The following is a 23,309-nucleotide window of genomic DNA, read 5'->3' as shown; positions in this document are numbered from 1 at the left end:
CTGGGTACTGGGCAGGGACTCTATGTGGACAATAGGGTTAAGTCCCTGGAGTTTTTCCAAATGCTGAGCAGATAGCTATGTGAGGAGCAACCTGCCCAATCACCCCCCACCCCACTGAACCCTGGGATATGTGCCAGCTCCTGAGCACCCACCTGACACCTTGTGAGCTGATGGTGGCGGGTTGTAGTCTTGGTACTGGGAGGCGTAGCACTGTGGAGGGAAGCCATTCTTGGCGTTCTCCCCAGAGTTCAGGGCTGATGGTGGCTGTGGTGGTGGCAGATGCCGTAGAGGCTGGCCCAGACCTCGCATGGGGTTTTGGATGAATTCATCTGGAAGATCAAGGCCTGAGCATGAGCATAAGGTCATCTGGGTTCATGAAGCTCCCAGTATCCCCTTTCCCTTCGTAGAAGGTATATGGAGCCTGGAACCACAGAACCCAGAGCTCTCCAATGATGTTGACACTGGCTTCTTCTAAAGTGACTCAGAAAGCCAGTGAATAGTCAGGCTGTACCACGAGTCCCCCAGCCCACCACCAGACCAGGTCTACTCACCAGGGGGGACATTTTCACTCAGAAGCTTGTCAGGCATCAAAGGGCAGGTTCCTCCTCGGAAGCTCTTCATGCGTTTCCACATCAGATGTGCACTGCTGTTACTGCCTGGAGGATCCCCCTGCGTGTGTGAAGGGAAGATGTAGACAGAGGGTCAGTGGCTCATCAAGTGGCCTCTGTCTACCCTCTTGCTCTCTTCTGAGTACCAGCTGAGATGTCCTATAAAGGGCACTCAGCCTAGTGAGCTCTCACCTGGGGAGCCTGAAAGATGCAGGTATATATATTTCCCATATGCATATCTGCCCCACCTCCCCCCAGCCTGCCCCTTGTGAACTCACCCCACTCATGTCCTGGAAGGCTTGCTCCTCATACTCCAGCTGCCGCTTCAGCTTCAGTTTGTTGGATAGGGCTATCATGGCTGGACTCATCACATCTGGGCCCCGGGACCCAAAGTCTTTTGCAGATCTGCCATGCCAAGAGAGTGATGTGAGGGAGTCTGGAGGGCCTAGTTGCCTGGGGCCTTCACCTGGATCCAACATGCATGCCCAGGGCATCTGAAGGCTGATCTGTATCTTAGTTTCCTCTACCTGAAGAGATACTGAGTTGCTCAGCACCTGTCTTTCCTCCTCCTCCCCATCTCAACATGCCCATGCAGGCCACAGGCCTGCCCTCACATGTGCCTGTCTGATCTAGGAGAGTTTCTTTTATCCAGCTCTCTGCTCCCCAGCTCTGACCGAACTGCTCTGCCTGGAAGATACTAAGAGCAGACGGGAAAGGGAAAGGAATCTGGCACCAAGTCCTCAGAGGCCATTTCAGTGGGAGTACTGGATAGGAAGGAGCGAGGCGTGTGTCTTCTCATAGTTTTCAACTAGGGTTTCCTAAGATCTGAGAAAACAGTCACACAAATAATTGTCTGTATCCTGTGGTGCAGGTTAAGAAAGGCCTGAAGAAAGGGGGTGGCCTGAAGAAAGACAAACCCTCATGGCTCTCAGCAAGCCGCTCCTCTCCCTGCCTGTGCTCAGTCTCTCATGATCTCCTCCAGCCTCAAAGATGCTCATCCTATTCAAAGCCAAGCTCTCAGAGTTCAGAGGTAGCACGGACCACGAGCTACAGTGAAATGGGAGGGGGAAAGGGGGCTGGGACTGGAGCCTCCCTGGAATGGGTTTCTATTGGTCCTCATTCCACCCAACACAATCTTTGCTGATACAGCCAAGCATTGGCCACTCACCTCATTTTGAGCATGGAGACATTGGGCAAGGCAATGGGGGACCCCAACTGCGATGGCCCCAATGGTGGTGTCCCCAAGGACTCAGCATGCTGATCCTCAACAGGCCACTTTGTGGGCCCGAAATTTAATGGTGGATCCGGAGGCCACTGTGTGTTGGATCTGCCTCCCATGGAAGAAAGAGGGGTTTTGGCCTGGCCACAACATGGTGGCAGGGACCCCTTGCTCCCAGCATCGAAGAAGATGGAAGACATGGGCCAGTGTTCAGGCTCTGTCTTCTTGCTCTCCAGCTGCTGCCGGTACTTGTCTAGGAGGAAGGGGCTGTGAGAGGCACCGGAGGCCAGTGGCTGGAAGATGCTGGTCATGGCACTGAAGCAGTGCTGGGGGGTGGGCTGCGGGCTCTCAGGCAAGTGTGGCTCCTCTGGGCAGATGGGGCTTAGCTGGAAGTCTTCTCCATCCATGGGGATGTAGGGTGCCAGAGTCTCCAAGTCCAGCTCGTTGAAGTCGGTCTGAGAAGAGGCAGAGTAAGGGTAAGAAGGCCGAGTAGGTTGGTGTCCCTGCCAGGTCTCAGCCAGAGCCACACTTCTTAAGCACAGCTTCCAGTGTCACTCCTGCTCACACACCTCTAGTGGCTCCCTGTGGTCTCCAGGAAACACTCAGACTTGATCATTTAGCATGCAAGGTCTTCTGTCAGAGGACCTGGCCTTTCCATGCTTGTCCTGCTTTACCTTGCACTGTGAGTCTCTTCTTTCCTCCAGTGTCACTTCTATACCCAAACTGAAATTACTTCGTTTCTCCATTTCACTTGTCTAGACACCCAGCCTCTTCTACAAATCTGCCCACCCTCTCCAGCTGCAGTTGCTGCCCCTTTTTCACTATCCTGCAACACGCTGACCTGCACTTCCCACTGTGTATGTGGGCAGGGGACACGGGACTCACACAGGCTTACACATGCAGTAAGTACCCAGGGCGCATATAAGACTCTGGTAGAGCACCTAGTAGGCTCTGGTGGCAGAACAACTACCTTGCATTCCAAGAAGTAGATATGGGTTCCCTGTGTCGCAGTGGACAGCAGAGGGAAGATGCAGGAGGAGACACAGGAGATGGACAGAATGAAAGGCACTGACTGGCATAATATAGTTTTATAATACAGCTTCATGGGACAGGTAAGGCTTTGTGCAGGTAGAATAAAGGCACAGGCTGAGGGACAAAGTGGGACTGGGGTTCTGTTAAACACATGCCCACCCATCCACTTCATCCATTTATATTTTTTGTACAAGAACATGTAGTTTTTTTTGGAATAACTACATTAATAAGAACCTGCATATAAATGGAATTTGTCAATCATGTCTTTTTTTGGGGGGGGAACTGGAGGCTGAAATTCAGGATCTGGGTGCTATCCCTTAGCCTGAACTTTGGGCTTGGGTGCCATTCCAAGGCTAATGTTCTACTACCTGAGCCATACCTCTATTTTCTGGTTAATTCAAGATAAGAGTCTCATGAACTTTTCTGCCCAGGCTGCTTTGAACCACAACCCTCATATCTCAGTCTCCCAAGTAGCTAGGATTACAAAGTGTGAGTCCACCGGCACCCAGCTCAATCATGTCATTTTAAAATACATTTAAAATAAAACATTTTTAGAAAACTAAACAAACAGTTTGTGACAGGAGGGACCCTGAAGTTCAGGAATGTTTTATGACTTTAGATATGCTTTCTAAGAGGAGAGCTTGCCTAAAAGAACACTTCTGTGGTGTAGTTTTGGTTTACTCATTGGAGGCTGTCATCCACAAAAGGAGATGGACAGTTGAAAATTAAACACTGAGGTGCTAGATTAACATAGTTAAGAAAAGGATGGGAGAAACACAACAGAAGACCTCCCCCCCCCCCAGTTCTCTTTTCCCTAAGGATCTCTGCGGGAAAGATTATGGCCAGCAGGTCCCAATGTGTCCCCTTAGGCTGCTGCATAGTTACCAACCTGTGTGTTACACTGGTCCTTTGCTTCAGTGTCCAAGGCAAAGAGCTTTTCGATCACCTCAATCTTCAGGTCATCCTGCAGGGATGTGTAATAGTCTTCAGGGCTGCTGGGCTGGGAACCAGGAAGGAAAACACTGAGTCAGGCATAGTACTTGTGTTCCCAGAACAGTGCACAAGGAGAAACATGTTCCTGGACCCACTTATTTCCATTCCACCAAATATTTATAGAAGGGCTACTATTTATGAGCTGTGTGACTTAAGCCTACTTCTCAGTGTCTCTGAACTTCAGCCTCTTCATCATAAAAATGAGGCTTCTTTCACTTCCCAGGGTATCTTGAAGAGCAGACAGGATAAAGGCTATGTTTGCTGGGGCTTTGCAGCTGCAGCACTAAGCTCTGCACAGGTACCCAGTTAGTTGCTTCTAGCTCTTTCAGACTTTCCCACTTGGACTGGGGTGGTAAGGGTATATCAAAAGCCAATAAACACCTCTGATTCCTGGTAAGCGAGTGTCCCGGCTCTGTGGTAACTTAGGAAGGAGAGCAGCACTCTTTTATCAGGAGAAGCCCACTCTCCCCCACATCCTCGCCCAGAAGGTGGAGGCTCACCGTGGAGCAGCTGCTGTTGCTGCTTGTGGCACTGGGGGTGCTGCTCCCCGGGGCAGTCACCTGGGGCACAGAGAAGGAGGGCAGGCTTCCAGCCTCACTCTGGACACTGTGGTTCCTCAACTCTGCAGTCCACGGCTGGCCTGGGGGCAGGACAGCCTTGCCATAGGCTGAGGACTCTTCAAAGCTCTGGTTTCCTGTGGAGGCAAGGGCCTGTTTGGTGAATATCAATGACCAGAAGGTTAGATGAAGCCCACAAGATGCACGAAAGGTTCTAAGAGAGCCAAAAGCAGGTCTGGGGCTTAGCTAGGAGCAAAGAGCCTGGAGCCGGGTATATGAGTCTATGGACTGACTCCCTAGGAAGCAAGGATGTCCCGAGAACATTTGATTTTGAGACTATACTTCTTAGGAGCTGCCCTTCCCTAGAGAGAACAAGGAAACAAAACAAATGGATCATCTGACTTAATACTACACCAAAATGGGGCTGAAAGATGTCTTGTGTCAGGGCCTATTGCCCTTAACAGTTCTCTGAATTTTGAGTCTCACATGGGGCAGGTGCAGGGGCAGGGTGGGTTGTTCTAGCAGGGACAGGAGAGGGCAGCATCTGGAGGAGGAGGCTTCTCAGATTCACTTCAAGGATATCTCCAGGATGAGAGCAGGGGAAGGGCTAAGAGGTCTGCAGGGACCACCGTGGCACCACCCAGAGAGATCCATTCATGCTCTCATGAAGTCAGGCATTTGAGGGCTTAGCCCTGGGTCTGCTTCCGTTTTCCATCCCCGTATCTGGAATTTTCCCTTCCTTTATTCTATCTTATCCCTCTGCCTGAGTAGGCAGGCTGTTTTTCAAGACCTCTTTGGGGAAGAAAGGGGAAAAAATCTGCCCTCGCTCAGGGACAACAACATTCATACAGCCTCAAAGTAGACCTCTCCCTTTTCCCTCCCTCAGCTCAGACTCTCATGTCTCAAGAACAGAGCCCTCAGGAAGTAGCCCCTATGATGGTTTCCTTTGGTGCTTCATGAGATCATATTAGGAAGGTCTAACTCAGTGGCTAGGGCATATGGTTCTTTTGTGCCCAGCAGAGGGATAGCCACATGGTTAGCAAGATGTGGAGAAAGGCCAGATAAACTCTGGTTTAGGGAGAAACAGGGCTGAACACCAAGAGGTTCCATGGGCCTAATGAAGCCAAGAAGCACTGACCAAAATCCAGAGAGATGATGGCATCCCCAGGGGTAGGGGCCAGCTGGGCCAGCTCCTCAGGCTCCTCCTTCAGCTTGGTGAACAGGAAGTTACTCTTCTCAGACACAGCCACATCACCACTATTGTCAAAGATGTTGTTCATGGCCATCAGGTGGGGCTTGAACAAGGATTCAGTCTGATCCATGGAGAACACCACATCGTTCTTCTCAATCTCACTAATGGGATGAGAGAGCTGTTTAGACCTATGAAGATTTCTAGAAAAATCCTTCAGTTCTCCCTAGCCACATAGAAACCCTGACAACCAAGCCACTCTGACCAAAAGATGGGCAGAGCCACTATGTTGGCATCTTGTAAATAGTCACACAAGACTGTGTAAGACAGGATTACTATAAATGGAGTTTTTTTTTAAAAGCATACTCTCTGGAACTGCATCGAGAATGGGGTACATATGAGGCCTGGCTGCTTTTGCCTTTATGTGTTTCACTTTGGCAATCAATGTCTCTGATGATCTGAAGATAAGAGAGTATGAGCAATTCTCTCACCTAATTCCTCAATTCAGACAATATTAAGTATTTACTGTGTGATACCTGTGTCCTCACCTGGGTTAGAGAAATGGCACAGTGACAAAGGAGAAAGGACAGAAAGACTCCCAAGAATACCACTTTCCCCAAGATCTCCATGTAAAGTCCTCTCAGTCAGAAGGATTTGAACTGCAGACAGCTCCAGGATACATTGTCCAGGGTTCTGAGAGGTTTGGTTGTTCCCTGGGACAATGGTTCTCAGGCCATAGGGTCTGCCAACCATTCCCCAGACACTCACCTCAGGACATAATTGACACACATGATGCACTGGGGCTGCAAGTTTCTAGGGTTGTAGATGACAGTCCCCTGGGTTTCCAGCCACACATAGCCTCCGTGCTTTGCGAGCATCCGGTACTGGCCACTCACCACCTGTCCCTTGGTGCACACTAAAGGAGAAGAAATGGGGTCCAAGATCAGAGAGGTAGGGGAAGTATGCACAATGGGTACAGAGACCCTACTGGCAGAGTAGTCTGTGAGTGCATGAACAGATCACGAGTGGGACCAGGGAAAACAATCTGAGAGAGAGCTTCAAGTCCATCTCAACCAACTCTTCCTTTTAAACAAAGCAAAAGGAAGTTACAAGAATATTCACAACTTGTCAGTGGATGATCAGTGAAGGAGCAACCCACCCATTATAAAGCTTTGCCGCTGCCTCTCACAGCATTCATCAACTCAGTTTCCCAGCCCAGAGCAGCTGTCATCAGAACAGAGAGCAGCACCTGCCCCTGTCCCCACAGGGTTCATATAGAGGAAGCCCCTGACCCATCTCCTGTGCCAGGTGGTCATGGTTTGCCAGCAGCTTGGAGAAAGCCTCACCTCAATGTGTCCTGGTGCTCGTAAACAGAAACAGGCTCATTTGCTTTTAAAATTACTCTATTTCACTTTTACCCAGCTCATCTCTTAGGCCTGCCATCTTTGGAGTCAGATCAGGGGAGGATGGACACAGGCAGCTTCACTCTCCAGCTGGAGACCTTTATACTTCCCCCAGATGCCCAGCAAGGCTGTCTGGCTATGCCTTTTTCTTTTCTTTCTTACCTTCCCTCCTACCTCCCTTCCTCTCTTTTTTCTTTTTTCCTTCCTTTCTTTTTCCTTCTCTCCTCTTACTCCTTCTCCTCCTTTTTCTCTTCCTCCTCTTCTTCTTCCTCCTCCTCCTCTTCCTCCTTTTCCTTCCTGTTCATTTAGCATGTGTTTTTGCTGTCTACAAACACTGTGGCAGGTCCCATATCCCAGACTATCTTATTCTGCAATACAGAATGCTCCCCTTGCTTTCATGAAAAAGGAATTGATAAATCCTTTTACATGAAATCAAGTCATGTTAGAATTTCTGGTAGCTCTCAGAACTGCCCATTTATGTTCATTTCTTGGGATTTTGTTCTTCAGACACCCATCTCTGATGCCTCTCTCAGCCATCGAGAACTGGGGAGACGCACGATGGCAGGGTTAAGAAAACTAACCAGGGGATTTTGAGGTGGGTACAATCCTTGGTTGGATATCTTTCTCTGCAAAACGGGGTATTCATAATAGAAGTCACAACAATAACTGTCATGGTATCCAGGGCACAACTGCTGATTGTACTGAGGATCAAATATACTTTCCTGGATGACTGACAATAATGTATAATGTTAATATGTATAGTGCATAGTCCATTTTATACATTTGTATAAATTTTATACATTTGTATGTGTGACCAGGTGCTCCATGGGAGAATATTCAGATTCTCTATAAATATAGTTTCTCCAGCTCTCCTGGTAAGGTCCCAGGCTACCTCCCTATTCACCAGCTCTGTATGGTAGAGGATGCAGTTTGCTTTATATTAATGAAGACTGCAAACCTTTATATTTATGTGTGTGTGTATGTGTACTCATGTGTACACCGGTACTGAGGCTTGAATTCAGGGCCTTGCCTCACATTCTCACTCAGCTTTTGTCTTCTCTGCTCTCCTTTTCTCAGTGCCACTGAGCCTCACCTGCTGAAATACTATGATTCTTGCATAATTTCAAGTGCCTGGAGTTAACTTGTTTAGATGGTTCCTGATGCAAACCAAATTCAAGGCTCTTATTCTTTTTGATTAAACAATTTAGCAAGCAAAGTTTTAACTGCATTTCTAGTAATTGCGGGCAAGGCCTGGTCTGTCACTACAATATAATTCACACCAGCATTCTAATCATCTGCTCATTAATACCAGCCTTGGTGAGGGCCTGCTATTTGCTAGGGAGATAGGCTTTTTATGGCCTTTAATCTTGTTTCCTTAAGAGCACATAATGTCTTCATACAACAAAGAGAAGCCACTGCCAGCCCTCCTCTGAGACTAACAATGTCTGAATTATTAATCCATTTGTAAATAATAGCTTTCAATTATCTAAACCTGTCTGAGGACTGAGCTTCTGCAGCCATTTCAATGGGAAACATGTTCAGGTTGAGATATAACATATAGACACAGGTACATGTGAGACACCAGTATGTAAAGCTGGGCTACTCTCCAAATTGAGCTTCCAGTGAGCCACAGAAGGAGTGAATCTGTATTGCAGCTTTATCCACAGAAACCCAAAGACAAATGAGGGAGGGGGAGAGAGAAAAGAGAAGGGCAAGAAGGAGAGGGAGAAAGGGAGGGAGGAAATGAATAAGAAAGGGAAAGAAGGGAAGTAGGAAGGGAGGGAGGGAAAGAGAAAAAGGAAGAGGGGGAGGAGGGGGAGGGAGGGGGAAAGAGAGAGAGGAGGGACAGACTGATGGAGGGGGAGAGAAAAGGGAGAGGAAGAGTGAGGGACTCTCTCATAGTCTCTCTCTCTGGGGAGACTGTCTGCTGTTGTAAGTGACATTAGCTATATTTCCAACACCCGCAGATTTTGCTTTGCTAGATGTAGGTCCTGCTGGTTGAGCACAAGGTTCTGAGCTCAGGGCAGCTTAACTTGGCTCCATTGTTGGAAGAAGGGAAACTTGATTTCAATCTGGGCTATGAATTACCTGTAGGTGTGCCTAGTGCTTAAATATAGATCAAGTACAAACAAATGCAGCAGATCCCCCGCTCCCCAAGAGTTAGCAGAAAACTGATAGGACAATTTTTTTTTTTTAATTGTGAAAATACTGTAGAGGGGTTACAATTACATGGGCAAGATAATGAGTACATTTCTTATCAAGCATTGTAGCCTCCTCCTTTGTTTCCCCTTCCCATCTCATCCTTCCCCCCCTCCCCCCACCGAACCCTCCTCCTACCAAAGTTGTAAAGTTGATATGACAAATTTTTGTCTTAGCTCCCTTGATATTATCAAGTAAGTTACAAGTAGGGGAACAATGCTTTCTTTATGCCTGGCGGAAGTCATCCCTGATCCCTCCATAGTAGATTCTTCTACACCTCTTTTGCCCCAGAAGATAAAGCACAATGCTGTCCTCCAAACATTCCCAGAGACTTTCTACATTTGTCTGCTGTGTTGGCTTCCCTCCACCACCCTCTGCCCGCCCAGGCTTGGAAGGCTGGCTGTTCCCTTAGTTTTGCATCGAAAGGCAAAGAAATCCAGAGAGTTAGGTGCTGGAGAATCAGCCCACTAAGCCCAGTGCCTGCCTGTTAGCCTAACTTGGGAACAAGGACTCTCAGAGGCCACAAAAGCATAGGGAATCCAAAGGGAAGGGAGAAGCCACATTCTTCAATCTCTAAGCTTACATTTGGGTTCATAGAGCACCTCATCCTTTGTCTCTTTATTCAGGCTGGATCCAGATTATTATTTTTTTCATTTATTTATTTTTTATTTTGCCAGAGGGCACACTGGGAACCTTCTCTGATATATCATAATAGTCCCTCTCATACTGTCAGATCAGATGAAACTCAAGTCATAAGGAAGAAACAGACAGGGCAATTAGAAAGAGACCTCATTCCCTAAGAAAATGAACTGTGCTGGCACACAGTTTATATTGTTGCCACAGTATGTTAGCTTCTATGAGCTCCAACTGCTCTGACTGCAGGACCCAGGGCTGGATTTCCAAACAGTGGACAAATTGCTGTGTTTTCACTTCCTCTATTGCCAAGAGGGATACTGGGGATCTGCTCAGATTTTACCCATTTTTAATTTTATCCATTGTTCTAGTACTCTTATACTCTCCTTAGCACCATGGGGTGTGTTTGGAAGATCATTTCCCAAGTATCATTTTTTGCTTGTGGGCTTATATTTAGTGCTTGTACTGGATGAGACACTGTGAGAAACACTGAGGTTAAAGGTCTGAACAACCTAGTTTCTAAGGAGCTCACAGTCTTATTTTATCACAGAAACAAGATTCCTTAGGATAGAGATTATTCTGCTAAGGGCATGGCTTAAGTGGTAGAGTGCCGCTAGTCTCTGAGTTTGAACACCAGAACTACAAAAACAAAAACCTTTCTTTATTTCCCAGTGGACTGAGTAAAGGGTTATAAGCCCACACAGTCCTTGCCTGGTTATGGGTTGTAAGGATTTGAGGAAATCATCCTGGATCACCTAAAGTCAGAAAGCCTAAAAGGGGAAGCTGGCCAAGTAAATCCTAGAACTGCCTTGTCCAATATGGTGGCCCCTGGTCAGGTGTGTCTGATTAAATTATTTTAAACTTTAAAAGTTGAATTGTTCTGCTCAACAGATATTTTTTAGGATATGTTTTAAATTTATTTTTCACCAGCTATATTTCAAGTACTGTAAAGACTACATGTGTCTTGTACAGATGTACAGCATTACTATTGTAGTAAGTCCTAGAATCCTTTAATCTTCTAAGCTATAGAATAGAGTTCCCATAGGCCAACACTTTGCTGCTTCAACAGCCTCCCCAAGTGAAATTTTTTCTTTAGACATAAAGCCCAGACTGACCTGCAACTCAAGATCTCCTGCCCTCAGTCTCTCAAGTTCTAAGATTACAGGCATGTGATCCCTAGCCTGGGCTTCCTCCTCTAAAGTTACACTGATGTAGCAAGCAAGCTCCAAGAGAACTATGCCTGTCTGAACACCTATGTTTAGTTGGTTCCAGACTACCTTCTCCTTTGTTTTGTCCCATTTTTCACTGTCCAATTCAATTGTCTTTTGTTCTTTTCTTAACTCCCTCAGGCCTTCTCTTCTATGCACAGATGGACTCACAAGTATAACTCAGATCCACATTGCTGCCATATATTATTGTTGCCACATATTATTCTCCACAGGATTGTTCCAGAGGACAGTATAGATTGTTGGCTATCCAAGAGGGCTTAGGAGAGGTAGACTGTGGGACTGAGATACTGCCCAGCCTATTGTCTCCAAACTGGACCTAGTGGAAGGGTTGTTTTCTTAATTGGTCTGAAAGGTTGGTGACAGCTTTGGTTGTCTATCTTGAAAGCCTGTTTTAGCTACCACCTGAGATGGTTGCTCTGAACTAGAGGGGTAGGCCCCATCTATAATCCTGGTTTGACACCAATCCAGGCAGAAAGTGTACCCTTTTTGGTACACTCCCACATAAAAATATGGTGGCAATCTGGTATTCTGTCTCATCAATTACACTCCACTCGAGGCTAGATTTCATGAAAATGAAGATGCCCATGAGATACTCCTGGAACTTACAGTTCTGGTGGCTTTTGGTCATGTTCTCTGAGTCCAGTGCATGGTAGAACTCATAGGCTGAGCGGCCAAGTAGCTCCTCAGGGTGGTAACCAATCAGTTCTGTGATTCTGAATTTTAAAAAATAACCACGTCACACGAAGAGAAATGAACACAGGAACTTGAAGAAATTAAACCCAGAAAAGAAATAAATTTATAACACTCAAATTAACACAATCTAGACCTCTTGACCACACCATTTACTCAGTCTCCAATTTGGATCCACCTCAATTGCCATGGTCCCTTCCCCGACCCCTACCCTACTGCACACACATGCTTGCTCTCCTAGAACCACTACAAGGGGTTCACACAGCCCAAACCAAATGCTTGTAGCTGTGTAGACACACAGAGCAGAACAAGAGAAAAAACCTAGGCCTCTTCATTATTAGTTCAAACTCATTCTACAAGACAGTGGTACCCAGCGAGAAGTGGCAATTCTATGGCTCAAGTGAAGAGACAGTAGCGTGAGAAGGAGCCCGGTAGTGTAAGCCATCTAAGCTAAAGCTTTGCTTCCTGGATGCTTCTTCTCAGGTTGCCATCATGACTTCATGAGCTCAGGTGCCCTCAGATATCACATGTGACATCCATGGCAGTTTTTACTCATTCGTCCCCATCTCAGAAAAGAAGGGAGAGTAGGGGATACTTAGAGGGAGAAACATCACAGTCTTCTTTGGTAAGCAGGAAGCTATGCCAGGATAGGACAAGGCTATCCTGATTGCCACTGACTTTGTTTGGTAAAGATGGCTAGTTTGGATGAGAAGTAGGCAGGGAAAAGGCAAGTATGGAGAGCCAGGAAGATCACCCAATTCCTTAGGACCTTTGCTCTGTGATGGATGCATTGGAACAAACAAACCCTGCTTAAGGACCACCACAGTGATACTATTCCACATCAGACCTAATGTTATTCTTCATTATCTCTGCCATCATCTTCATGAGTTTATTGTCTTCTTTACCTACTCTATCTCAAGTTAGAATGGACACTGGAGGCTCATTATTACAGCATATGCCTCTTGCTGTGCCCATGCTGGGGTTAACAATACAGACAAGAGGCAGGTGCAGAAAGCAGAAACACTAGCTGCTTGGCTTATTCTCTCTGCTCTTAAATCTCCTCTAAATGGAATAACTTTGTACACAATTGTCAGACTATGCCCTCATAAAGTACTGCCTCCATCCTGCCACAGCCCTGGCTCAGTATTGACAGTCAGCTAACCACAATCAAGGGCTAATTGCCCAGTTTCCCTCCAGAAACCAAGTTTCTATTTCTAGGCAATCTGATCTTGAACTAACCTACAACATGTCACACACCCTCTTCCCTGGTACCACCAATCCATATACCTCCTTGCTTTACACCAAACTCACTCCTACAGCCAGGCCTCCCAGCCTCCCAGCTCCTCAAAGCTCTAACTCTTATAGAGCTAGCTTGAAGTCTCATTTTCCACAAACCCTCTTTGATTCCTTCCGCCTTCACTACTGCCTCACTAATGAAATCCCAAAGGGCATGCAGTGTTACAAATGAAGAAGTGTTTGTCTTCTCACATCCTAGGCTGTCAGCCCTTGAACTCAGGGCTTCACTTTTGCCTATTCTAGAATTGGAGCTTAGAGTATCTGAGCAGTAGATTTTTCTGGATCTCAGGTTAAACTAGAGACCTATCTATCTCAGCACTACCAAGGAACCTGAATGCTAATGATCTACTTTTTTTTCCTTGAGTATACTTGCCAAATTGCATTCTGTGTGTATTCATACACACACATATAACCTCCATCAACCCATAATCCTCAATCCAGCCTTTCTCTAGTCTATATATTGTACTATAGTGAGCAAAGAAGAGGTGAGGTTCCTACCTGTTTGAGACTCTGGAGTTTAAAGCCTGGGTCAAAGCCAGGAGGCTTTTGTCTTTGCTGATTCAGCCCTAGGGAGATTTTTTTTTTTCAGCAAAAGGCTAGCAGCCACTTGTATCAGCCAGTTGGTATCATAGTGGGAGGATTTTCCCCTTCACTTGTCCCTGAACTCATTGGCCATGAACCTATTCCCTGTAGCACGACACTGGGGTCAGCACTTAATAGTGCCTTAGCTGAGGTTCAGTTTGGCAGAGAAGAAGGTGATGGAACAGGGTTGGCCCTGTACCATATCATATCATTTTTCTGTGGGTCAAACACATTTCAGTCTTAGCCTGGGCATCAGAACTGTACCAGTGGCTCTGTTAACAAGTTGGCCATTTTCAGGCTCACTGTTTTGATAGATAAACTGGCTTTCACTTCTGGGCAGGCCAAGAATTTTCTAGAGACTCTCAATAATGCATCTACAGGCATTCTAGGAAAGATATGATTGTATTTCCTGAAGGAATTAAATTTCCTTTCAAGATTAGGATCTTTAAATGAAAATGTTACAAGTAAATATTATAATCAGCCTCATAATAAGATTTTTTAATCTAATTAATGTATCATCTGTTCAAAGGCACACAATGGACATGTTTTGGAAATGGACAAACAAACATAGATTTTGGAATTGCTAGATATCTTCCCACTAGCAGCTTTCATTTATCTTGTCAACTAATATAAATATTTAATGTCTCCTTCATTCCTTTAAACAGACTACCATAAAAACTGGGAAATACACATAACCCAAACACAATTGAAGAACATTTGAGTTGTCAAACTTCACAAAGCCAGGAAACCCCATCTTAAAGCTAATGGTCACTGGCCTCCATCTGCAGGCATGCTGACGCCAGCAGGGAGGTTAATGAACCACACTTGTTTATAGGGTCAGCTACTATAGCACACAGGGTCTTCCCTACTCCCTTCCCCAAGCTCTGGACCAGCCAACAGAGCTGATAAGAGTTGCCTCCTCTTAGTCCATCAGGGAGGGGGGAGAGAAACCATTTCTTTCTTTCTAATTAAGGATCCTTGACTCAGTGGGGGGGAAAAATCAGAATCACCTATAAATTTAAAGTTCAACTTAGTAGGGCTCTTCTGTTTTAAAGGAGAGAGAAACTTTGATAAAGAAACCTAATTTACCCAATTTCAAAAGGGAGGACAACAGAGGATATCCTATGAGAATAAAGTAGAAAAAGCAGTAGGTCCAAGACAAAGTGCGAGAAGATATAGAGGCAGCTACACAGAAGTAGATGTTGAAGGAAAAGAGAAAGTAGAAAACGTAGGGGGAAAAAGGCTTGTTAAGTTTTGAAGTTAGTGTTTTCCCAAGCAAGTATGTAGGCCAGGTCTCTGACTTTGGACTTCAGAGTGAGATGTGCCTGTGAAATGTGAATAGAGTTATTCATTGCCCTTAATTGCTCGTTATTTTAATGCCTAGAATCTGTTCAAAAGCCACTAAGTTAAAGGCTGTCCCTTTCAAGAGGCAGGAGAAAGCAGTCCCATTCCTATGATGGTTTGGAGGGGGGTGGGGGTGGTCGGGTCGTGGGGCCTGAACTCTGGGCCTGGACGCTGTCCCTCAGCTCTTCAGCTCAAGGCTAGCGCTCTACCACTTGAGCCACAGCACCACTTCCGGCTTTTTTCTTTTTGCTTATGTGGTGCTGAGGAATTGAACCCAGGTCTTCATGCATGCAAGGCAAGCGCTCTACCACTGAGCCACCTTCCCAGCCCCTGGTTTGTTCTTCTCACCATGGGCTGCCATAGGATGTGCCAGTGTGACTTCATACTCTACTTTCTCAGGACAAGGAATGTCTGAATGCAGATTCTACCTCTATTTTCTACAAGAGTATCGTATTTGCTAAATAAATTAATCATGTAAGTATGATGATTAAAGAACATTTAAGCCTAGCACCTGTAATCCTAGCTACTTTGGAGGCTGAGATATGAAGTCGTGGTTCAAAGCCAGCCTGTGGAGGAAAGTCTGTGAGATTCTTATCTCCAATAAACTTGGGGAAGTGGTGCTGTGGCTCAAGTGGTAGTGCGCTAGTCTTGAGCTGAAGAGCTGAGGGGCAGCACCCAGGCCCAGAGTTTAAGCCCCATGACTAACAACAACAACAAAAAGAACATTTAAATTATTTATAGGGAGGCAAAGGTTTGCAAGGTTTGATTTTCTGTTTTCTTTTGTTTTTGTGCGAGGCCTGGGGCTTAATCTCAGGGTCTGAGTGCTGTCCTTGAGCTTTTTTTAAACTCAAGGCTAGCACTCTACCACTTGAGCCACTTTCAGCTTTTTGGTGATTAATTAAAGAGTCTCATTGACTTTCCTTCCCTGGACTGGCTTTGAACCTAGATCCTCAGATCTCAGCAAGAATGCAAGTTTTAAGAAGTTTGTTAGCATTTACTTGTTTTCTAAAAAGTAAAACTTATACAAAAAAGTCATCTCTTTCCTTCAACCCTTCTGGCAATTCTTGATTCACGCATACTGGTTCCTAAACATGCTAATAAGCTTTGACTTCTCATTTCTTTAAATATATATTATATAGACAATTCATAAACTCAGATTCCAATACCTTGTTATTTTTATTTTATTCAGGTTTTACTTATTTAAAATACAGTCTTATGCCTTGGATTTTCTGCAAATATGACCCAGTTTTGGAGACCTATTCAACTAGCTTTGCCCATCATTATCCAAAACCTGTATCAGTAAGAGAAAATGTGCCTGAGCTATAGTAAGGGTGAAGCAGATCACATAGAACAGTTTTTGAATTGTGAAGTCTATTAAACTTTGAAATAAGTTCCAAAGAGAATGAACATGGTAAAAAAAATTTTGGAGGGAATTTTTTGAGCAGTGCAAACAAGACAAGAGAACACATGAGCATTTCCCACATACTCAGATATTGTTGGGGTGATTTCCAGAAATTGTCAGCTGAGTAGAAGGAAGTGATCAGCACATTAAAGTTCCTCCTTACTCAAGGACATAAAGAAACACTATCTTTTCTCTTAATTAGGATGTATAGAAAAAGGCTAATATAGGTCAGGAAAAATATTTAGAATAGGCTATATACACAAAGAACATGTATGTATTTCTGTCCTCCTGAAAGACTGCAAGTTTAAAGATGGCATCCCTCCACTAAAAAGATGAAAAAAAAACTTACTAAATTTGCTTACTATACAATAAAGAGTACAGTATTTTACTATTTATTTGCTGGAAATCAGTCTAATTTATTCTTAGACTTCAAAATACCTTCTGGCTGTGTTGATATATGTATGTTTCACAACTCACATCTCTATAATTTTCTTCCTTGGTAATCTCTTTATGGCCCTTCCTTTGACCATCTTTGCTATTCTCAACATCTTTGATTAAAATGAATTTACCATACATTTTAGGTATAGAATTTGGAATTCAGCAATCTTAATTTGCTGAACTGCAAATACTCGTTTTTATTACATCCTAAGTTCATTCAATTCATTCGCAAAAGATGGTTGTCCTTAAGTTTTTTTTATCTGCAAAGATTAAATTATCCTCTTTTTAAATTATTCCCCCACCCCCAGCCCCCGCCCCCATCCTGAGGCTTGAACTCTGGGCCTGTGTGCTGTCCCTGAGCTCCTTTACTCCTGGTTATTCAAGGTTAGCATTCTATCACTCGAGCCATAGCACTACTTCTGGCTTTTTCTGTGATTTAATTGAAAATAAGAGTCTCACAGAGTTTCCTTCCTGGTTGGCTTTGAACCTCCATCCTCAAATCTCAGACTCCTGAATAGCTAGGATTATAGGTAGAAGCCACCATCACCTGGCTTAATTTTAAATTTTGACTGTATTTTGATACTGATTTCTCTTTTCCCCCTGATGCCCTATCCACATAATTTGATTTTGTACTTTGTTTCTAGGATACAGAAAGACTCATAGAAGTCACAAAGTCAAGTGGTGGTACAAGCCAGTTAGATGTTAGTCTTGATGGCCTCACACCTGTCAGTTACTCTCTTTTGTCACTAGATGGCACTTCCACATGAATTTAAAACCACCTATTTTAAAGTTAAACTATTTGGGAACAATTTTTGTTTTCCTTTTTGGGAGAATGGAATATTTTATTTCCTATCACTATCATTAAGCTGCTTGTGTCTCAGACCCTAAACTCTTTGAGATCAACAATCTTCTCTTTACTTCTTTGATATAATTGTATTTGGCACAGGATTATTAGTTAGCCAGGGGCCCAATAAACAACAGTTCATGAACTACTTAGTATTTTATGAAGCGGAGTATTATGCCTATGTTTGAGTCATAGGTAGAGAAGATCATCACTTATACATTCTTTTAACATAGCTACCCAACTTTTTTCCCTTGGTCACAAGCTACAACAGTGAAGTATAAACAGATTTGAACATGCCTAGTGTGAGAATCCGACATCCAAAATGTGCCAATGTTATATTCAAAAAGTTTCAGATTTCAGAGTATTTGGCTTTTAGAGTTTCAGGATAGCAGTGCTCAGAGTAGAATCTGGTTGAGTATAGAATCTATATTTCAAAAACCAAAAATCCTTGGAAATCTGAAATACCTTTAGTAACAAGTATTTCAGAGAAAGGCTACCTAACATGTATACACAAATGTAACTAACATATAAATCATTATACACTTTTAAAAAACATAATGACTCAAATAATTAATAGAGGGCCTTAAATAATCTGATGACTATTTAAGGGAAGATAAATATTTTTGAACTATCTACATTTCTGTATTCAATTTTAAATGTATCAGAATGAGCTTTCAGATTCATTGATTATAGACTCTGAAAATCTCTCTTATTTCTGTTTTTTATCCTCCTCTCTATTTTCTCTGTCCTACCTTCCCTTCCTCCCTTCCTTCTTTCTTTGATTTTAACTTTCTGAAACTATATTGTATTTAAAAATCTGTACTGTGTTTGATGTAAGGGTTAAAAAACTATCAAACTGCCTCAAAAGTGATTTTGTGGATTCTATTGCCTTAGTTGCTTCATATTATTTCTGGCTTTTGTAGTCTGTTTTGTATTAGATATCATTAAACCAAATAAATTCTCTGATTAAAATGGGAAGACCTATTGATTCCACTTCTTATTAGCTATCCCATGTAGGCACTGGTTTGAAGGATATCTCAGAACACTATTAAGAACAGTACACTAAAGGTGTGTGTGTGTCCAATTCCCAATACAAAGAATGAAAATAAGCCTTCAAACTCCCCCACCCCCAAAAAAACCAAACCCACAAACCCAAGTCCTTATCAGAGCAATTGAGAAATAACCCTTAGGGATTAAAGACTTAAAATAGTCACTTCATAACTGTCTAAGCTGTGTCTGTGCCCTTGTTCACTAATCTGCTAATTGCTTAAGCACAACTTCTGTGTGGCACAGCATTCTGTGTGTTTATGTACATTCACATCCATTTCTCCAGAATCACTGAATTCTAGTAGGGGTCATGTAATCAAGTTCCTTGCTGCAAATGCAGCGTGACCCACAAAACCTATAAGCAATATCTCCCTCCTCCATGCTGTCAGTATTATATACTTGGCTGCCATTCTTAAGCCAAAAAGTCAGTATAGTATCTCTCCTCTGCCTGTGTCCACTTTCTTTTCAACCACTTTTAGATGTCCAATTTCATTTGCCCTCCCTGTTTTCTTTTATCCACATGCTTTCAGAAAATTATATAAAACTCATTCAAATCAAGACAATGAGGAAACAGATTAACATTGAATTTTGCTTTCCAAAGTGAGTTTTTCCTTCATTTTTATAAAAATCAAAATCTTAAGCTTTTTAAAAACAATTATAAAAAACATCCTTTTTGCTATAGTTTTTTAAGGATAACAGGACTTTGCTTGTATGGTGGAGTCCCATGATTGGTATGTCTCACCCACAGGGGCCAATTCTAGCTTCCATCACCCACAACACTTGCAGCTGCTCTCAGGCTACGTGGCCAGGGTGTCCTGAGCACCACTTCCTGTCAAAACCAGTGACATGTGGATCATGTGTTGCAGCTTCCCAAGTAATTTCTGCATACTACTGAAAGAGGTGTACATCAAGGACACAAGGACTGCACCTAGTAAATGACCGTGACATGAACAAGAATTCCTCTTTCTCTCTAGTCATCACCATCATCTTTGTGTCCTCATGATTATGATGGTGACAGCCATTCTGACAACTGTCAAAGTTCCAGGATAAAAGCCTTCATTCATGACTACCTCTCCCCATGAGACTATAGCTGTGTTTTCAACTTAGAAAATTGCTCAGAACCCGAGGTTTGGGCTATAATGAGGTTGAAAATGGGAGACAGAGCCAGGTGCTGGTGGCTCATGCCTGTAATCTTAGCCACTAAGGAAGCTGAGATCTGAGAATCAGGGTTCAAAGCCAACCCAGACAGGAAAGTCTGTGAGACTCTTATCTCGAATAAACCACCAGAAAACAGTAAGTGGTGCTGTGGCTCAAGTGATAAAGCGCTAGCTTTAAGCTGAAGAGCTGAGGGACAGTGCCCAGACCCAGAGTTCAAGGCCTACAACCACTCCCCCCCCCAAAAAAAAAATGAGGGACAGAAATGTTTCACAATGCTTTTTTTTTTTTTTTTGCCAGTCCTGGGGCCTGAACTCTGAGTCTGGGCGCTGTCTCTCAGCTCTTCAGCTCAAGGCTAGCACTCTACCACTTGCGGCACAGCACCACTTCCAGCTTTTTTTGGTTTGTTTATATGGCACTGAGGAATTGAACCCAGGGCCTCATGCATGCAAGGCAAGCACTCTACCACTGAGCCACCTTCCCAACGCTTTTACAAAAGTCCTGAAGTTATGCCACAAGTGATAGCCAATTCTAAGAAGATACTACCAACTAATGCTAGGTTAGTCTAGAATCAGAGGAATGGAAATATGTCTACCCAAAAGCAGGGCTGTGCCATGAAGGAAACAGAAAGATGTGGTGGGTTTGGGGGAGGCTGGGCTGGAGTTCTTGTTCTAAGGCTCAGGGGTTTCCTGCTGATAAGGAAGACAAGGCAGTTTTTTGCCAGTGGTCTTCCTTCCTCTGTCAGGCCCTGAGCCTACAGGAATGCTCTTGTCTCATTTGGTTTGTGAGCATATTTTGCCTCAGGATGGTCAAGGGCAAAAGTAACAACAGCAACATAACAGCAACAAGTATATTCCCAAGAAACCTCCCATGTGCTGCTGTCCTGTGCTTTTCTGAGTACTTGGACAGCCATGACCATGCATGATTGATTCAATGAAAGAGGCTGAGAACATAATTATCCATTTTAGAGGGGAGTGGCACAGAGATAGAGAGGCTACAGAGTTGACTTTGGATACTGAAGAAAGGTAGGATCAGAGGGGATGAGCTCTGTCCTGAAGGACACATCTGGTGTACACTACTCAGCAAGGTATAAATGGCATTCACTCCAGAGGGGCCTCCCCCAAGATCAGTTACTTATGGCCTTCTTCCCTCCCTAATGCTGGCCACTGCCCCTCATAATTGTCCTTACTGTCCTCCTCCACATTCTAATCATCTGGCTCATACCCCAGGGGCAAGCATGTAGGGGTTAGTAATGTCATGTGGTTTAGACACTCAATGACAACCACAGCTTCTTCTCTACCACGTTAGCCCTTAACTTGAACTAGGAACTAGAGATGACATGCCTGCCCAGATGACTGTGTGGTCTTGGGTGGTCTCTTGACAACATTAGTAATAACAGAAACAAGAACTAACACTATACATCTGTACTAATGCACAACTAGATCTGAACTTAGGCCACATTGCCCCAGGGCCTAGCCTACTGTGTCAGAGAATTTCCAGTGATCCTAGAGTTGGAGTGCAGAGTCTGAATTAACTCCCTTCCTCTGAAAGCTTCAAAACAAGGTTAGCCAGTGGTCAGAATGCAGCTGCATACAGCAGGGGGAAAATGGAGGGAAAAGCTCAGTCAGTCATGAAAGAGAACCAGGAGAAGCTAGTCTCACCATGTGTCAGTATTTAGGCCCAAACTCTATGCTCTAGGCAGGCCTCTGAATGGAAAATACTGATAGAAATCTCTTTGCCCTTGTCATCTGAGGCAGGGCACATCCTGGAAATTTTCTCAAGAGCCTTGAGACATAAGTAGAAAAATGTGTACACAGCACAATGATGACAACAGTCACACAGAGGAACAGACTGAAGCTGTGTCACTGAGACACCATCAACTATTATGGTAAAGACCTCTGAGAACTGGTAGAATGAAACACAATACAAGCACACAGACTTTCAATACTCATGCTCCAGTCCCATCCCTTCATTACAGGTACACAGACACACAGACACACACAGACACACACACCCCTTGCTCAGCACAGATGCTGAATGCTCAGATCCCCACCTGTCATCACAATAGGTGAATTTCATGTCCATGCTGTGGCGGCTCAGGAAGGTCTTGCTGTCCAATGGAATGTCCATGTGGGATGGGTGCTGGATGGGCTCACACATGATGATGAGGCAGGAGAGCAGAGGCTCCTTGTAGCCACAGAGGCTACTGTGAGGAGGACAGTTGTTGTAGACTTTCACCTGGCCAGTGCAGTGTAAGACCTGTGGGACCAGAGGGCAGACAGGAGGCTGAGAGTGCTACATATAGGGGAAGGAGCAGGCCTTTAGGCATTCCTCCTGCCCAACCTGGGACTCTAACCCCAAGCCTGATGCTGTCCTACCTTCCATGTGGCTGACTTGAGATTGACAGTTCGGCCTCTGTTGGTGACTGTGCACTTCATCCTCATGAAGAAGTCCCGGTCAGTGGACATATCTTTGCTTTTCTTTCCAAAACCAGAGCCTGGATGGTCAAAAGTGTGAAAACCAGTCAAATTAATTTTGTGTTTTCATTCACAAGAGAGGCCCAGCCTGATGGTTTCTGGGCAACTTATTTTTCCTGTTTCCCTACTGTTTGTACTTGTAGGCTCTGCAGCCTTCAATGAAGACTGAGCTTCATTGTGGCCCATGGACTAATGGTTTCTCACCTCTAGCTTGTCTCCTTATCTGGAATCTGAACTTCTGGAAGGTAGGAACTGCCTATAGGGTTTGTTTCCCCCCCTGAACCTAGAGTTTGGTCTTCAGTCAGTGAAAGCAGCAAGGCAATGAGTGACTATGGCCACGGTTTCAGAAACTTGCTCTGGGTCCAGGAGACCCAGGGTCTTCTAGTAGGAAGGCCAGGGTTTGATCTAGGAGAAGCCAGTTACTGTAGGGGTATACGCTTTGAATTGTCCTGAGAAGCACTCTGCTTTTCTTCTATATAACCTTTCTCCCAGGAAGCTGGCATTCTCTTTCTAACCCCCAATTACTACACTGAAGACAAAGTATTATTAGATTTCTTCTAATGTGCCATTATATTTAACCAGAAATTGTGTTTAACTTTCCTGGGATTGGGTAAGCAGGTGCACTTTGAAGATGAACTCAGTGTAGATCAGCTGCTCTCTTAACCAGAATTAATTAAATTATGCTCCTGCCCCCTTACCAGTATCACAGAACTTACAGCCTAACTTCAAATGGTCATCCCCCTCACTCTAGGAAAAGCCACAAGCCTCTCCATCTAAACCTCCAAAAGAGCTTGGTTTATTTGGCATACTTGGACTGAATGGTGGCTCATTTTTTTGTTTTTGTGAGTTTTTTTTTTGCCAGTTCTGGGGCTTGAACTCAGAGCCTGGGTACTATCCTTAAGCTTTTTGCTCAAAGCTGGTACTCTACCACTTGAACCACAGCTGCATTTCTGGCTTTTTTGGTGATTACTT

The 23,309-nt window shown here is 44.3% G+C and overlaps 1 protein-coding gene across 3 annotated transcripts in view; it reads right to left on the bottom strand.

Annotated features, from left to right (window-relative positions):
- The window catches only part of Epas1 (endothelial PAS domain protein 1), a 90,297-nt gene that overhangs the window by 4,901 nt on the left and 62,087 nt on the right, over positions 1-23,309 (bottom strand). For all 3 annotated transcript variants that reach the window (XM_070025517.1, XM_070025518.1, XM_070025516.1), the window contains 11 exons: positions 22,239-22,357; positions 21,914-22,119; positions 11,669-11,775; positions 6,367-6,514; positions 5,548-5,762; positions 4,353-4,546; positions 3,749-3,859; positions 1,777-2,282; positions 887-1,013; positions 552-669; positions 153-329 (listed from right to left, as the gene is read on the bottom strand). In XM_070025517.1, coding sequence (XP_069881618.1) covers positions 153-329; positions 552-669; positions 887-1,013; positions 1,777-2,282; positions 3,749-3,859; positions 4,353-4,546; positions 5,548-5,762; positions 6,367-6,514; positions 11,669-11,775; positions 21,914-22,119; positions 22,239-22,357 — 2,028 coding nt within the window. The remainder of the gene's footprint in view (positions 1-152; positions 330-551; positions 670-886; positions 1,014-1,776; positions 2,283-3,748; positions 3,860-4,352; positions 4,547-5,547; positions 5,763-6,366; positions 6,515-11,668; positions 11,776-21,913; positions 22,120-22,238; positions 22,358-23,309) is intronic.

Source organism: Dipodomys merriami, unplaced genomic scaffold, assembly GCF_024711535.1.
Source record: "Dipodomys merriami isolate MVZ:Mamm:240054 unplaced genomic scaffold, mDipMer1.0.p SCAF_17, whole genome shotgun sequence".
NCBI lineage: Eukaryota > Metazoa > Chordata > Mammalia > Rodentia > Heteromyidae > Dipodomys > Dipodomys merriami.
This window is presented reverse-complemented; position numbering and strand designations above follow the sequence as displayed.